Here is a 16,562-nt window from a genome sequence, read left to right on the forward strand (position 1 = left end):
AAAAAAAAATCTTATGTGAAAAAGCTTGTAGTTATGATGCAAAATCTATATTCAGCAGGACTTGAGCTCCCTGCTCCGCTCCATTCCGATTCATCTACTCGCAGACAGATGGATCCATGAACGCCTTTGTTTTCCACGTCTGAGCTGGAATCTGGATCAGAACTGTCCGGCTGGGTGGCTATAAAATATTGCTCAACATTTTTGTTGCATCAGTAAAGTTAGGTCTAGGTTGTGAGGGGCTGTAAGATAGCGGGAGAGAAGATAAACAAATAGATGATGGGACATGTTGGCAGGCTTACTCTGTGCCAACAGTCCCGCCCACAACTCAGAGGTGTACTTTTAATGAGCTCCTACTGCTCTGCAGAAACTATGTCCTAGAAAACGACAGTTTTTTTATATTTTGTCTGAAAACAGCATCATCATAATTAAAAGACCACTGGGAACGCTTTTACAAGGCATGATTGGAGTGGGACTTTAAAGCAAACATTTTGATTGCTTTTTATAGTGCAGTGTAAACACTCAACAGATGCTGCTACTGGTACTCTGAAAATCACAGTCGTTCTAATGCTTTTTGTTTTGATATAAAAGTGTACCATGGCTGTGTGTGAAGAGGGAAATGTACACCCAGTCGACCCAACGTCCCACACACATTTTCTCTTTTCGACAACTTGATGGTGGACGGATGTAAAGCTAATTTTTGCCTTTTGCCAACAATATATGCAATAAAGACATGAAATGTATCATTTTTAAACAGTCCTCGCTTTTATTAATAGAGGGCAAATAAAAATCATAATTTATTTACAAAGGGAGGCAATAAATATTTTAATAATAGTCATAAAATTAGTTTTTTCTTACATTTGTTTGAAAAATATATAAATGTGTCATATTGTCAGTAGCAACTCTTACAACACCTGCCAACTGACAAGTCTGTACATACTAGACAGGAAAGAAAACTGTCATTTGTAGTCAGTCTTTTCCTCTTGGGAATAGTTCTGTAGCTGAAAGGGTTCCCTGAATCCTGACATCTGAGTTGTTCTAAGTCTAAAATACTGAATACTGAAAGTCTAAATTTGTAAAGTAATTGGTCCTAATCAAAACCAGTAAGTTTACAGAAGATTATCAGACATTTTGGAGCAAGAATGAAGAAAGTAAAAATTGTCTCACAGTAAAAGCAACCTAATAAAAACTAAAGAAGACACTTAGAAGGTATTTTAAGAAACTGAACATAGACAGTCAAACCAGGAAAATTTAAACAAAGTGCAAAGAGGTAGACAAAGTTTTTTTCAGCCCTAAAATTTGGCAAGCTCTTAAATGAAGGGTCCAGTTTGATGTTCAACAGAAAGAAATAAAAGAAGCCGCAAGAGAAGCTTAAGGGGGCGAAACATGAAAAACGAGGGGAAAAAAGACCTATCCTCAAAGCTATACAGTTATCCCAGCAGCAGTGTCACCTGCCACGTCTCCGTTTCATCTCCATGGTGTCTAATTCCAGTGGAAAATATGGGATCTGGGTTGTCAGGAGCAACACAAACAACAACTGTCAGGTATTCCAATAAATCTCTAGTTGGATGATTTTTATAACATTGCGTCACCTCCTTCTTCTGCTTCCATTGACAAAAAGAAGGTATGCCTTCAGCTTGCAGTTAAAATGTAGCTGACCACAGATGCAATAGGAGATTTGTCACAGTTTTTTTTAGTTTTCCGTATAAATAATATTACAGTGACAATGGCACAATAAAATCTAGCCCGGAGAATCCAAGACTTAGGAAATATTCAGTCATCCAGGCATACAAAAATAGAATATCTTCTCCTGCTTTTGTTCTTTTCTCTGTCTTTCATTTATAGAGCTGAAGTCTTTAAGGTCATTCTTTTCTGAAGCTTGAGATTTTCAGAACAGTAGCTTTCAGTGGGGATATCTAGTGCTTTGCCACTAATACAGTCAGTTCCTCTTGGCGTTGGATTTTAAGCGTCGAGCCCTTCGTGTCCGCTTAGTTACTGTAGTGAATCTGAACTCCTCCAAAGGATCCACCCAGCCTTTTGGCTGGCGCTTCATGAAGTGGGCTTCCTGCTGCTTCTGCGTTGTCTGTGGACCCTTTTTGGGCCTCCCCTTCCGGTTAAAGCCAAGGTACCACCCTTTATACTTGGCCGACACAAGAGCTGTGTAGTTATTTTCTAGGAATTCCTCCACAAAGACACACTCATGCTTTCTTCCATCAGGCTGGAACAGAGAGAACAAAATATGACATTACTTTTAAACAAAGCAGCAAACCATTATAAATCCCTCAATTAATTGACATAAAGCCAATTTTGCATGGTCATTATCAGTAATAATGATGTCCCTTCACACAGCCTGCAGGATGAGGGAATTATGCAGGTTCTGTGTGCAAGTTCCTGCTCCGGCATTGCAGAATCAAAAACAGTACAAAATGTTGAAGGTGAAAAAACATTACTGAGCAATACAAATATTTTTAAGGTTTACATTTGTTATTTACTTGACACTGTGAACACCACTGTCTCCTTTGAAGTGTAAAACACTTTAAGTTTACGTACTAGACGGTCTGCACATAGCATTTCTTTCAAGGTGGGAAATATAGAAATGATAATTGAACATAGACAGTCAAACCAGGAAAATTTAAACAAAGTGCAAAGAGGTAGTTAAAGTAAATGAGTTTAGGTGGCAATACCATGAAAAACCACTTTAAGAGATTTCAATTGTAGTATACTGTTCAATCGTCTCTATAAAGAACCCCAAAGTGGTATTTTGATCCAAAATTTCTGAGTAATCCTCTGAAAACCTGCTCTCTCAACAGCAGCCCCTCCCATACCCACGAAAACCAGCGGGTCCTCATGTGATGACATCACAGAGTGAGACCGCCCCTTTCAGGAAGAGTCTGCTCTGACAGCTCCGCCCCCAATCTGACACTAAATTTCTCCAGAGCTAGTGGCGAACAGCAAAAAACTTTCATTTTAGATACAGAATACCGTATATCTTCCAGATGTGTCCTGTCTTCAGTAAATTCCAGCTCAAACAGGTGTTTGTTACTTCAGACACAGGGCTTCTTTAAGACGCCGCCCCCCCCCACACACACACACACACCCACCCACACACAACTGGCAGGCACAGTCGTACAGACGTTAGTTGTATTTGTATTGTGAACCAGTGTAGCGATAGCCGGGGCTACTAAAGGCAGATATATGGTATGGTCATCCATCTTTGAAAAAAACTGTCATATTTTTGTGCGAGAAACAAAGACACGCTGCCAAAGAACGGCACTAGAATAAAGTTGTGAAACATGCAGCGGCAGGCGGAGCCTCAGGAATCGAGTTGTCTTACTCTGGACCAGTAAAAAACAAATTATTTATGAAATATTCATTATTTTCACCCCCACCCCCACCCCTACCCCCTTGGGGCAGCCGTGGTGCAGCGGTAGGGCGGTTGACTCCTTATCGGAAGAGAGCGGGTTCGATTCCCGCCTTGCCCGCCCATATGTGGAAGTGTCCTTGGGCAAGACACTGAACCCCGAATTGCCTCTGGTGGGAGGTTGGCGCCAGTGTTCGGCAGCGGAGCCACCACCAGTGTGTGAATGGGTGAAGGGATCTGTGACTGTGAAGCGCTTTGGGCCCTCGAAGGAGGGTAGAAAGCGCTATACAAGTATACACCATTTATCATTTAAAAATTGTTGGAAATCTGCTGTCATACCTGCTGACAACAAGCTCTAAAATGATTGTAGTGTTATTTGAAACAATGCTACAGACAAAAAATGAAGATGAGGGGGCACTGTAGTTAATGTCTGCCACAAGCTTCCAGCCAAACGTTTGCCTGAATCACTGCTGGCATTATGAGTGATCATGCAGCTGAGTAACAACACTTGCTTCCAGGACTGGCTCTGTCTGTCATTTCAGAGTGGCTGTCTGCAGAGTCAAGCACTCATCCTGCACTTGTGACCACCTGCTGTGATTTCATTGCAAAGGTAGTTCTCCTTAGATTAGCCTTTGAATGCATTGGGATAATTGAATGATCAGGTGTCAGACCAGTATGTTGATTACATAATGGAAGAATGACTGGGAGTTTTCAAAAGGGGTTTATTTGGGGTGAAAAGAATCATCAGAAAACACACATCGCTGACTGTGTTTCAGCTCAGACCTAAAATATTCATTTTGGCAGCAAGGAAGTAACATTTGACTTATTTTGTTTGCCATAGCTTTTCAAAAAGTCCACTAGCTCCCTTGATTAAAAGAGATCTCAACTTTCAGTAAAATAAAAATGAGGGCATTGAAAGTTTTTTTTATTCTTTTTTTTACGGGGCCTTGAAAGTTAACGTATTAATACACACTAATGATCAAGAAGAATGAACGCGTTCATTTTCATTGACACGTCTAACGTGAAGCAGAGTTATTGACTACCAGGAAGTAAAACGACTCGATTTCTGAAGCTCCGCCTTGCTGCCGTCCATTTCATGATGTCATCCTAGAGAAAGCAGCATGTCTGCATTTCTCCCTCGAAAATAAGCCAAACTTCTTCAAATATGGAGGCACATATGATATATCTGCCTTTAGAAGCCCTGGCCATCACTTCACTGGTTCACAGCTTTTGCATGGCTCTGCCGGACCGGGGGTTTGGGGGATGACCCCTCGCTTACACCGCCAGCGTCACGGCTCAGTTGCGTGCGCCGTGGTCTTTTCGTAACATTAAAAGTGCAAGAGGAACTTCCACTGCAGGCGTTCACGTCCTGCGTCTGAGGACTGACCTCTGCGTCACTGCGAATCCGTTTCGTTTGGTTCAAATTTTGACGGACGCCGCAGCTGATCGTCGTCACTTTCTGTGAAGTTGGGACTATTCACGACTTAAACCGGAAACCACGCGAGTGAATTTAAAGTGCATCCGGTATATTTTCAAAATGAAACAAACTTTCCGCTGAACTCACCGGTTTCAGCGTGTCGTAAACATTACGTGATTTTCGGGTTACTCAAAGTGTGTTGCAGCACAGCGTTGTCAGTCATAACCATGGACAATGAGAAGCTGATCATAGAGATCCAGCACTACTCTGTCTGGGCTGAGCTTTCACAGGCTGTGGCTGGAGTACCAGCCAGTGTAAGCCATCGGCTGTAGCTAGTCCACTCCCACGACGCAACGAAGCCTTGACGCTAGCGGTGTAAGCCCGGGGTAAGGTGTGGGCGGGGGGTCTTAAAGGAGCGCCGTGCCTAAAGTAACAAACATCTGTTTAAATTGGAATTTACTGAAGACAAGACCCAACTGGAAGATATACGGTATTCTGCATCTAAAATGAAAGTTTTTTTCACTGATTACTGGGAAGGGGATAAATAGAGTGTGGTGTAAGCCGGGGGGCGGAGCTTGCAGCACAGACTCCTCCTGGAGGGAGGTGTTGGCATTGATCTTACATCACCACGTTTCCACCCGCTCGTTTTCATGGGTATGGGAGGGGCTGCTGCAGACAGTGCAGGTTTTTAGAGGATTACTCTTAAACGCATGAACAGATCAAAATACCGCTTTGAGATTCGTTATAGAGAGGAATGAACAGTAAAATGCATTTAAAACCTCAAAAAGTAGAATTTTCATTACAGGGCCCCTTTAAGAAAGAAAGAAATATTCCCAAAAAATCAACAAATAAATGAATGAAATTTCAGTCGGCTTTAACTACTTTATTCGTGTTTTTTTTTTTTCGATTTAGTTTGCTTTTTCACCGTGGTCGTGTTACTGTGACAATGCACCGCTGAGCTTCGACTACAGAGACAAAGGAAAGCAATGAATATATGCTGATCATCTGATCGTCATGATAGGTTAAATAAAGCAACAGTTCAGGGAGAAAGTTCACTCTTACCACTTGCATTTTTCTTCTGTTTGTTTTTTTGCAAACGAAGTGATGTAGAGCATTTGAGCTATGTGACCGGAACTTCCTTTTTTTTTTTTTTTAGGTCTTCAGGTTCTAATGTCTGTTTATCAGCATCTTTGTTTTTCTTGAAGTAATCCTGCTGACATAGAAGTCTTTAGAGTTTTGCTTATCTTACTGTTGATGTATTTTATGCTCATAATTTACACTTCTGGGTTGACACTTAAATTAAAAAATCTCAGACTCTAACAATAAAAGAAAGATTTTCTCTCTGGCTTGGTTTTGTTCCAAGGCCGCATGCTGTCATCTGAACTGTACCTGGCAAAACATTGCAAGTAATTCTGATTGATTAAAATATAGAAGTATGATTAATGTCATTCATTTTTTTAATCGATTGACAGCATTAATTAATAATAAATGTTTTAAATGTACAATTTTGTGTGTGATTTCATATTGTGATTAATAGCAGATAATAAGTGGTCTGCAAATAATGCTACTTAAAAAAAAATATAATAATTGTAATTAATCGCGATTCATTTTTTTCAGTTTGCTATTAATTAGTTAAATGCTTTAAATTGATTCCCAGCCCTAATAAAATTGTTTCCTTCTTGATAAGTTTTTTTATTATTTCAAAAGATGATGATATGGGGGTCTCCACGCAATGATAACATGCTGGACAATAATGTCACAAAAAAAGGTGCTGTATGAGACAGCGTGAGACAAAAAGCTGCTAACTAAACTAAGAAACTACTCTGAAAATTATTTTTAATTCACCACCAGGTAAAGAAGATTCCATGTATTTTTAACCTGCCTAATGTTGTTTTTTCTTACCAAATTTGTTCAACAGTACTCAAAATGGGCAGAACCTGGCAGCACTGATGTGAATGACTTTTCCAAGAGAAATTGATGAAAAAAAAACGTAAAGATCTCAAGCTGTCTGCAAACAATCATAATAAAATAAACATTGATATTTGTGTTTCCAGAAAAATTGGATCCTACTGAGGGCGGTCAAAAACACTCACCCGTCCCACAATTTTGCCCTTCTCCGTCATGCAGATGTAGTGTTCACTCTCTTTTCCTTTTATTCGAATGTGGCTCCCAAAGGTTTCTGTCTCGACAACAAGGAGAGCTGAAAGCAAAAAAAAAAAAAAATAGTGGATTCAGTGAAGGTCGTGTTTACCTCTTGCACAAACACTGTTCAGATATTTTGATCTCCTATTGCCAAGAGTTAAAAATACAAATGTAAAAATCCAGAAATCTAAGGTTTTTCAGAGCTCAAAGCAATTCTCCAAACATTGAGCTTTCCCATATCAAAGTTCAGCAACATTTTGGTCCTAATTACAAAGTATTCTAGTTGCCATCGACTCCAATGTCTAGATTATTCCAGGCAACGTGCAGTCCTGTGTAGTGAGACATTGTGGGATCCTCCGTGTGGAGCATGTACTCTTTGTTGCTGCCTTCTTGTCCTGTACACTTGCTCTCACCAGATAAAAGAATTTCTTGAAATATGGAGTTTGGTTTGCTTGTAGTTGTGACATCTGCCAGACTGACTTGTTACTATTCCTTCTAAGATTTGTTTTTGAGGAAAAGCTGCAAAAAATAACTTTGGCTGCAGTTGCTAGAGAGTTTAAAGTAACGTAGACTCACAAGGTTGTTGATAGTGAAGCTATATAGCTTTACCTTGTGGCCGCCTTTTGCCTTTCAATAAATAACTTGTCTTTCTGTACCATCTACTTTGACAGACTATTACTTTTGGGACAAAGTAGGGTCTGAATTTTGTACTTCACACAAATGTGAAGAGCTCTGTCTTCAAATCCAAAAGGTCTGTAGGATGTTTGTTTCACAGCAGAGGCATTTACGCAGGCCAGTCCGTTTTATGTCTTATTTGTACATGGTCTTTCAGGTACATAGTGACTCATTATAGACTCCTTGATATTGTGGAATCTATGCTCAAGGTAGGTCTTTTTCCAAGCATGTACTTTATCTCCTTATGTATTATTTGACTAAGCAGAATTTGAGAGACACTCTCTATTTATCACATGAGTGAATTATTGCTAGTAGAAATAAATATTTTTTTCTGACACAACTCTATCTAGGGTTATAATAGATACATGTCAAGTTAGTTACACCTGAAAAAAATCTATTTCTAAAACAGCCAAATGCTCAGGAATCAGAGTTCTGTTCACCAGCTGGAGCCATCCCCAAACTATTAACTCACTACAACTCCCAGCTGCCCCAGGGCACAATCAGGGGATGCTGCTCACCTGAATCCCTTTGAAAATCATCCACTGGAGTCTTAAGCAGCACACCGAGCCTCGCTCAGTGCCAAGTATTGTTTGTTCTGTATTGCCTCCATTACCAAGCGTTGTTATTATGACCTGACGTTCTGTTTTCCTGCTCCCGTTTCTGTTCCAAATCTGTTTTTCTGCCCTGACACACGCCTGACCTACATTATCTGAAGTTTGATCCCTGAAGCTTCTATACTCGTTATGGACCTCTGCCTACCCGACCCTGTCTGAGCTTCACAGATTCATAGTTGTGTCCGAGTCCGGCTCTGTCAACCTGTCAACTGAACCTGCTGCACCTGGATCCAGCCATCTGTCTGTGTGTTTGAAAACAAATGAAACCACCTTCAACATGCACAGTTTGCTTCAGATGCAGACATGGTTCTTCTGCCCACAGATTATGTTAGAAAATCTGAACTCTAGTCTTTTACATTTCAGGATCATCTTGGTAAAAGATGCTTCATTTTATTTTAAAAATGAAAACCAAAAGCTACATCAAATTTTATTCAACATGTAAACTGTGATGTATTCCACATATATATATATATATATATACATATGCCTGTGTGTGTCAACCTAGCAAAACAATGATCCACAGATGCATTTTGGGGGCTCTTCTATTGTTTTGTTCCCCTTGCTTCCCATTCCCCTCTCTGCTTTCAGCCTAAATGTTAACCCCTGCCAGGTCACCTTTGTCTGCACTTACCCTCAGTGCAGCAAAGAGACCAGCTAAACATTTTGTGGGTATGTGGCTTTCAGGATTAGGTTTCAAGTTCCCTTAGTCTGTGCTCACTCAATCAAAAAGTTAAGATGATCCATTTGTTTAACACACAGGGCCATTCAATAGCGCTCAACAGAGAAGAGAAAGAATGGTGCAGAGGGATGGAATGGGCTTGGGGGGCCAAGGTAACCTCCTACCCTAAAACCAAATCTTGGAAAAAAGTGGGAAGTGGATGACATGTTTTAAAGATGTGGGAGGTGACTGTCTCTTCAATGTGACCTGACTTGGACCCATCAGTCAAAAATATTTACCATTTTTGATGTTGTAGAAACTTAAATTCAAAAAGATTGGGCTTCATGAGCTAAGTCTTATTTATGTTTAATAAAATTTCCATCCTATGACAAAAAGTTGAAAAAATTAAAGATAATCTGTTCTTATTTCCCTTTGACTGGGGGGGGGGTGTCCTCTCCACATATATAGGTAACAATCATATAAAAATCTGAGACCAGAGCAACAAACAATTTCAACTTATTACAACTCTCAAGTAGTTATGTTCCAAAAAGCAGACAAACAAACAGGTTGTTTGTGTTGTTGATGAATCCAGCGAGTGGGGGGGGGGGGGTGCCTTTGTAATACATAGGCTTATCCATGTTTTTATGGTTTCTGAAATAAAAATGACCAGTTATTAATCCATACATTGCTAATTAAGATCAGGAATCCATGGTGTTCTTGTCTCAAAAAAATGGCAAAATATCTGAAAGTGCAGCTATAGCATCTAACTGTGAGTCAAAAACATCTCAACTTTTTCTGAGCAAATGTTTTCTTTCCATGTAATGATGCACTCTGAATAATTCGGGTCACAGCCACATGACCTTGAGAAGAGGCCACCTGCCAAAAAGGCTGAAAACTGCAGCATTAAATACACATTGCAGCTTTTATCGATTAAAACGAGTTTTAATTGCAGATCATCTCCGCCTGGAAGACAACAACATCAGTTACACTGGACTCATCTAGAAAAAGACTGTATTACCCCATAAAAGTAATGAATGTGGGACATCAGACCCTTAGAGGAATTAAAGCCCCCCCCCCAATCTGTACAGATGTGCATTCTGTAAGCATAAGCATCAACACTAAATTATTATACTTCATCTGTTACTGGAAAGCTATGAGAGTAAGTGCAAAAAGTTCACAGGTGCCAGGTACTGCATCTGCATGGGGAGGGGGGGGTTAAAATTGGCAAAAGCTCATGGGAAAAATTGGATCTGCTTCCACTCAAGCTGTAACAAGCAGTGGGGAAACTTCGCCTCGGTGCATCTGTGACTGAACTCACTCACTTAGGGGCATTCGAGACCAGCAATTTCAGAGCCGTGAGTCAGCTGTTGTGTGCAAAATACCTGCAGGCGTACACAGCACATCAAAGAGGGTTTTACTGACCAGCTATTTATTTATGTGTCCTATTTGGCTAGAAATAATGAAAAGGTCCACATGTGGATATGGTCAAGATAGTTGGTCCAATTACATTTTATAGAAATGTCATTAATGTCCCTATAAAGCAGTTATCATTTCACCGATGGCTAAGATCCACTTGGTTTGCCATAATTAACACAAAAAAAAGATTTTTACAGGTATAGTGTGATAAGACTTGATTTATTAAAGCAAACGAAAGGGGTGAACTACATACTGTAAACAGTTCACGAAGCAAACACTTGTTAAAAAGCATGTCAGCTCTGTTTTACTCCAATACTGAAAAAAAGAAAGACTACAACTTAAAAACAAAAATATAGTTACCATCTAGTTCCAAACATTTTAAAGGACTAACTCAATAATTTTGTTGGATATGTTTTAATGATAATATTCTTTGGGTAGAAATTTCATATTAAATTTAAGTTCCCCTTCTTTTTTATTGGCAATGCACCATGAGACCATTACTTTATGCAGGGCTGCTGAGACTTGTTTTTTTATTATTATTATTATTTCTGCCTGCACATTTCTGGAAAGGTCAGAGTTAAGTGGAGTCACATTGGGTTAAGAAGGCAACTACTACAACTATGTCTACGTACGTCATTGAAAAGGATGGGTAAGATGGAGGGCATCTCTGCAAGGGAAGTGTTCAAAAGTCCCAAAATGCTTTTAGGACAAACCGAAGTGCAAGCTAGTGTTTATCACAACAGGTAAGGTGCTCAGTGAATCGGCAGTAATTTCCCATACCATACTTGCTCCCGTCATCTCCGTTGGCGTTGATTTTCTTCCCCATAATCTGGACGTGTTTTCCTGTGGTTCTGCTGTAAAGCTGGTAGATCCGGACCTGCTTTCTGCTCAAGTCATCTGGGTTCCTCGTGTGATTTTCAATGTAAATCCTAAAATCAGCAGAGGTCTGCTGGGATTCCTGTAGAAAGGGGTGAGAAGCAGAAGGATGAAGACAGAGGAGACCCAGGCAGTGACACAGCCATAGCACATGTGCTAACAGTAATGTGCACTTTGGGTTTTATAGGCTTTGTGAGAACAAAAAAAAAAGTGCTGCAGGGCTTAAGAACCATGATAGCAACATGGAAATTATGGCTGTGGTATTTCAGAGTTTCAATCCTGGCTTTCAAGTGGCACATTTATATGTAGTTCCTTTACAAGACACTAACTATGTTATAAGACTTGTTAATGGGTCAGCGTTTGAAGAAAATTCCAATAGCACAATTGCAACATTTTTTAACAGACTTAGTTTTGTTTTGGGTTCAGTGTTTTCTACCTTTTCTCTTTAAATGGTATATTTTGTGCCCTGGGCAGTTTTGAGAAACATCCACTCCACTTGCAAGCCACTAGCAATTATACACCTGAAGCATCCAGACGTGTTGCCCTATCATCAAACAAACATCTGCCTGTAGGTCAAAACCAATCCATAAATTAGAAACATCAGACGACAAAAGGGAACCTCAAACCACCGCCACTGTCACAAGTTCCTTTAGAATCTTTATCAAATAATGTTTATGCACTTTTGCTGGTGTTTGAGAGTCAGTTGAAACCTGCCATCACTTTCAAAGGTTTCTAAAAAAACAGAGACAAAACATGAGGGAGAACAAGAGGAAACATATACTTTTAGAAGCCATGGAATCCCAGTTCACGCCAAGAACTCATTTCCCCAGCTGGATGGTGTAGTAATTGCACAGTAATGGCTTTTATGTGGTTGTTCTCAGGTGGCTAATTACATACATATTACACAGCCTGAGTCCTTGTTATTCTAACTTCTGGAAATGAATGACGTGTAGCAAACATGAAAGGAGCTGATGCCGGCAGATGAACAAATACCTTCAAATCTGAAAGATAAAATGTTCTCTTTTGACATGACTCCTCTGAAACACATGCAACAATGATGTACGTCACAGATGTGATCCACATAGCAGAGTTCATCCAAAGGGCTATGAAGAGAAATCTGATAAAGCAATAGCATATTATGGCTTTAGCAGCAAAATTATTGAAGTGAGGAACAACAAATGTGGTAGTTACTGTTGAATTACCTAAATCCAGAATCATGTCATTCAGTGAGCTGTGAAGATTCAGAGACTAACGAGACATCACAGCCCCCACCAAAGTAAAATCATGCTGCCCCCAGTTTTTATTTCTACATAGTTTCCCCTAATTTTGCTTTTACTGAACCTTAAAAATAGTTAAAAAACAAGGTTAGTGTAACAGTGTCAAAAGAGCCATGCCCTCAGGGAGGATGACGCTGGCTCAGTACCTCACTCGATTGAAGCCAGCTGCTGCAAACATGGTGCTATCTCCATCCAGCTTTTGTGATCAGAGTGCAGCAACTACACCTTGCTGACACATCCAGACGCTTCTTATAAAGAATTTGTTTTTCCAAAAATTCAAAAGGATTAACAAGCATTAAGTGATTATAAGCTGCCACTTCATTGATCAACCAGTTAAACATGAAAAAACATTTAAAAAGCTGAAATATGGACCTCAGGAGATCTAACTCGGGACTGGGAACAGGTTCAGTCTCTTTTAACAAGTAGGACACACACCTGAAATACACCTTAGGCAATGCAGAAAGCCAGAAGGCCATGATTATATATCCAGCTACATCAACTTAAATATGAGAGCATTCTTAATCAAATAAAAAGGCAAGACAATATGCTATGAAGTTAAGGCCGCTGAGCTTTTATTCCTGGGTTTTGTGGTGTATAAAGTTTTTTTTCTCAAATTGCCTTTCAGGTATATTTACCTGTATATCTGGACTCAAACTGTGTTTTTTTATTTTGTAGATTGAACAGATTCTAAACAGTATTTTCTTTTTCCATTTCTCCTCCTGCTGGCTCTGTGCTGACTGTACTGCAGTGTCTGTCGGTAGAGCAGCAAATGGCATGACATCTAATCATTCCTGCACAAACAAGGACTTCTACTGAAAAAACACTATACCCCATAGTTTTCAGTGATGCATATGATGTGTTCTGGAGCATAAAATATGTTCATTAGCATCATTTGCTGAATAAAACAATAATCTGAGCTGACTGGAAATAAAGTAGCAAAGGTTAGCATATATAACAGACTTGCTGAGGGATTTATCCCATCTCTGATCAAACACAGGGTTGATTGGAAGACAGTTGCATTTCAGTTCATAGAAAAAGCAAGCTTAAGTGTATGGCTGGGCGCCATGCATCTGACAATGGTTGTTTTTGACCACAGTCTATGCTTATCTCTCTTTGAAACACAGCACAAAAATGAATGCATGTTACCTTCAAAAGTCTGTCCTTATCTTCACTAAAAAGGCTGTTTTGATATCTGCCGTAAGAAACTGTCCACCAACACTTGCTAGCATGCTCACATGCAGCTGTGCACAAATGCTGTCAGGGTTAACCTCTGACACTACATGTTTAGGTTTTTCCTTATACAACAACAACCACAGCCTGACATGTCATTCATGTACAGCAACCACCAAGACCATGTCTATAGATACTGGAGCCAGTTATTAGAATCATTGTGCATTTTGTGGTGCAAGCACCACATTTGGCATGGATGTACCTCAGAATCTCCTCTTTCTGAAAAGCACATTAGATGGAAAAAAATCCAAGATTTTAAAATACAAATAATATTTAAAATATATTTATAATACTATTGTGTAGGTACCCCTCAAGTTTCAAGATTTTCAGCAGGAACAGTCTATGTTGTTGAGACTGGAGGAAATGGACATTACATATTTTTGTAACGATTAAGTGTTTGGCCACTATCTTTACAAATGGCTGCCATTTTAGATTTTTCTGGTGGCTAATGTGATTTTCTGAAACATTCGAATCCACCAAATTTGGTGCTTGTACTACAAAATACAGGATTTGCCTGAAATATCAACCTAACAGGCTCAGCTAAGAGGAGAATACAAGCCTGTTCCAGCTGTCTGCACAAAATGAGCCCACCTTAAAAACCAACGAGACAAAAATCCTCGTGAGAGCTTGACTGAAGAACAAAGCCAGAATGCAGATCACATTTATGCAGGAAGAAATGCCAGCTCACAATCTGTGTGGCCGATAGCATCAGAGCAGTGTTACTAGACTCTGCAGCTGCAATGTTTACAAAATCTTAATAAAACTGATGTATTTGTGTTTTTAATGTTCTCGTTAAATCTTTGAAAAAAATCCACAGATTGAATTGTTGCAAGTGCAAACTTGTCTTTGTGTCATTGATGTCTGGACGTATTATTGGACAACCTGACACATTAAGTTCAATGTGAGATGTCTACAAACCAGAACTGAGTTTCAAGTCAACATCTGCTCTCTGTGGGCCAGTCATGTCTGTTAACTTAAAACAACAGTGAGTGTTACGATCAAACACATCACACCAATAAACTGATCAGATCGTTTTTATGAGAGAAAGAGCGTAATGCAGCTGAATTATAGCAAACAGTCAATTAGCTGAGTGGATGCCTGCAAAAAATTACTCTTCAAAGTAAGTCGTAACTAATAAAAAGTTGGGGGGAAAGGCACAAGCGAGGCGTCTGCTCACAGAGTCACTTATTAGGGGCTACTGCTCCACTATAGGGGGGGGCTTCAGTGCCACTTAAAATCCAAAGGAAAACGAGCGCTGACCAAGTTCATTCTGGACTTAAGGACCACCTGAAATCACTGTCTTTAACAAAAATGTTTTGCCCTCAAGAATTCAACTGAAAGGAGCTTTTCTGATTCTGTTCAAAAATGAAATAAATATGTTTGTGGAAATAGTTTATTTACTTTACTTTAATGCCATAAGAAAGGTGATTTGTATGTGGTCACTCTGAACCGCTTCTAAAGTGTCGGAGTGTTGCTGTCAGTAGTGAAACAGCAGGATCTGGACTGATTCGGAACCATGAGCAGCAGCAGCAGCTAGAAGTGCAAATACAAACGGAGTGAAAACCTACCTGAAGCTGGAAATAGAGCACCAGAAAATGTAAACACCTAAGAGGAAGGAGGAAGAGAGAGGGAGAGTAAATTACACTGACAATTACATGGAAAATGAATGCAGGCTACCTGATGACAGGAATGCAGAAACATGACGTGTTGGCGGCTTCTAATGGAAAGAATGCACGAGTTTATGTTCAAAGAAGAGGAATGTGGAACACTCACAGGTATATGAACCTGGAAGGCAATAGAGACATCTTGGCTTTCAGGCGGCAGAAATACACCTGCTTCCACAGAGTTAGAGCCCGGGAAGGCTGGTGAAATGGCCCCCTCTCTTGCTCTCGCCCTCCTGTGCGTCTTTTACGCACGCCGCTCCGGGGGTCACTTTGAGACCGAATCCCACAGATGACGGGAGCGCAGCAAACAGGCAACGGGAGCGCAACAAGTCACGGAGTGCCACATCAGGCGATTCCTTGTTGAGGGAACTATCCAAAACAGAGTTTTTGTTTGTTTGCTTTTATCCTTAGAAAAAAGTTCTCCGTGAATTATTGTCAAGCGCCAGAAGGAAGCGCGCGCGCCTCCCAGCAGCTAAACAGCTCGTTTCCTCAGAAAGCGATCCTCTGATTTTTGCGAATCTCCTCACACGAAAAGTCGCTCCAGCGATCACAGCCTCCGCAGGTCAGTCCATGTCTGCGCAAGCTGTCTGCACCTTACAGGGAGAATGATCTTGTACCAGGAACGGCGAAGTAGGAAATGCTCATGGATCAAAACCGTTTTTTTCCTTCAAATTATACCAATAATGATCAAATAAATAATGATCAAATAGAGCAGAAAACCTTTTCCGAGATCTTTCAAACGTGAGGAAAAATGGTTTTAAGAGACTGCAGGCAGTCCGGCAGAAGTTCGGCTGATGATGGCGCAGCGCTGCTGTCCTGTCAGTGTGTTTGTGCGTCTGAGATTTGGGCACGCGGAGGCTTTTTGTTGTTGGTGGGTGGAAACATGTCAGTGATTTGCACCTGATAGGGTAATCGTGGAGAGACTATCGGCCCCAGACGTTCTTCCTTCTTCTCCCCATGAACGAGAAGCTCCCCGCTTAAAGCTCGACCGAGAGAAGCTGTGGGAAGTCTGGATTCATTAGAACAAAGATTTCAGCTGTTATTACAGCTTCTCATTAAAGCCGTAGTTTAATAAAGCAACACACGAGCGCGCACACATTGTAAATCAATGAAAGAAAAGTAAATGTAGGCTCGTTTAAAAGAATCCGTTGTTCCATGAAGTATTTTTATCGATGACATCAGTCGCCTCCAACCACGCTGCGCCACAGAAACCTTTTTCTCACGTTTGTAAGCGC

General features: G+C 40.3%; 1 protein-coding gene across 1 annotated transcript; it reads right to left on the reverse strand.

Moving 5' to 3' along the window:
• Positions 1-755: 755 nt before the first annotated feature.
• Positions 756-16,135, reverse strand: fgf24 (fibroblast growth factor 24). The gene is made up of 5 exons (XM_024279201.2): positions 15,437-16,135; positions 15,232-15,268; positions 11,061-11,238; positions 6,869-6,975; positions 756-2,215 (listed from the first exon to the last, which is right to left on the reverse strand). The coding sequence occupies exons 1-5, from the start codon at positions 15,466-15,468 to the stop codon at positions 1,937-1,939; spliced, it is 633 nt and encodes a 210-aa protein (XP_024134969.1). The 5' UTR covers positions 15,469-16,135; the 3' UTR covers positions 756-1,936.
• Positions 16,136-16,562: the final 427 nt, after the last annotated feature.

This window comes from Oryzias melastigma, linkage group LG17 (genome assembly GCF_002922805.2).
Source record: "Oryzias melastigma strain HK-1 linkage group LG17, ASM292280v2, whole genome shotgun sequence".
NCBI classification, from domain to species: Eukaryota; Metazoa; Chordata; class Actinopteri; order Beloniformes; family Adrianichthyidae; genus Oryzias; species Oryzias melastigma.

What these genes read in the sequence shown, in the direction of transcription:
- fgf24 (XM_024279201.2), bottom strand. Translation starts at nt 15,468, where the DNA reads ATGTCTCTATTGCCTTCCAGGTTCATATACCT. An exon ending in CCTTCCAGGTTCATATACCT is followed by an intron (nt 15,269 to 15,436) that starts GTGAGTGTTCCA and finishes CCTTCCTCTTAG; the next exon opens with GTGTTTACATTTTCTGGTGC. An exon ending in TGCTCTATTTCCAGCTTCAG is followed by an intron (nt 11,239 to 15,231) that starts GTAGGTTTTCAC and finishes CCCTTTCTACAG; the next exon opens with GAATCCCAGCAGACCTCTGC.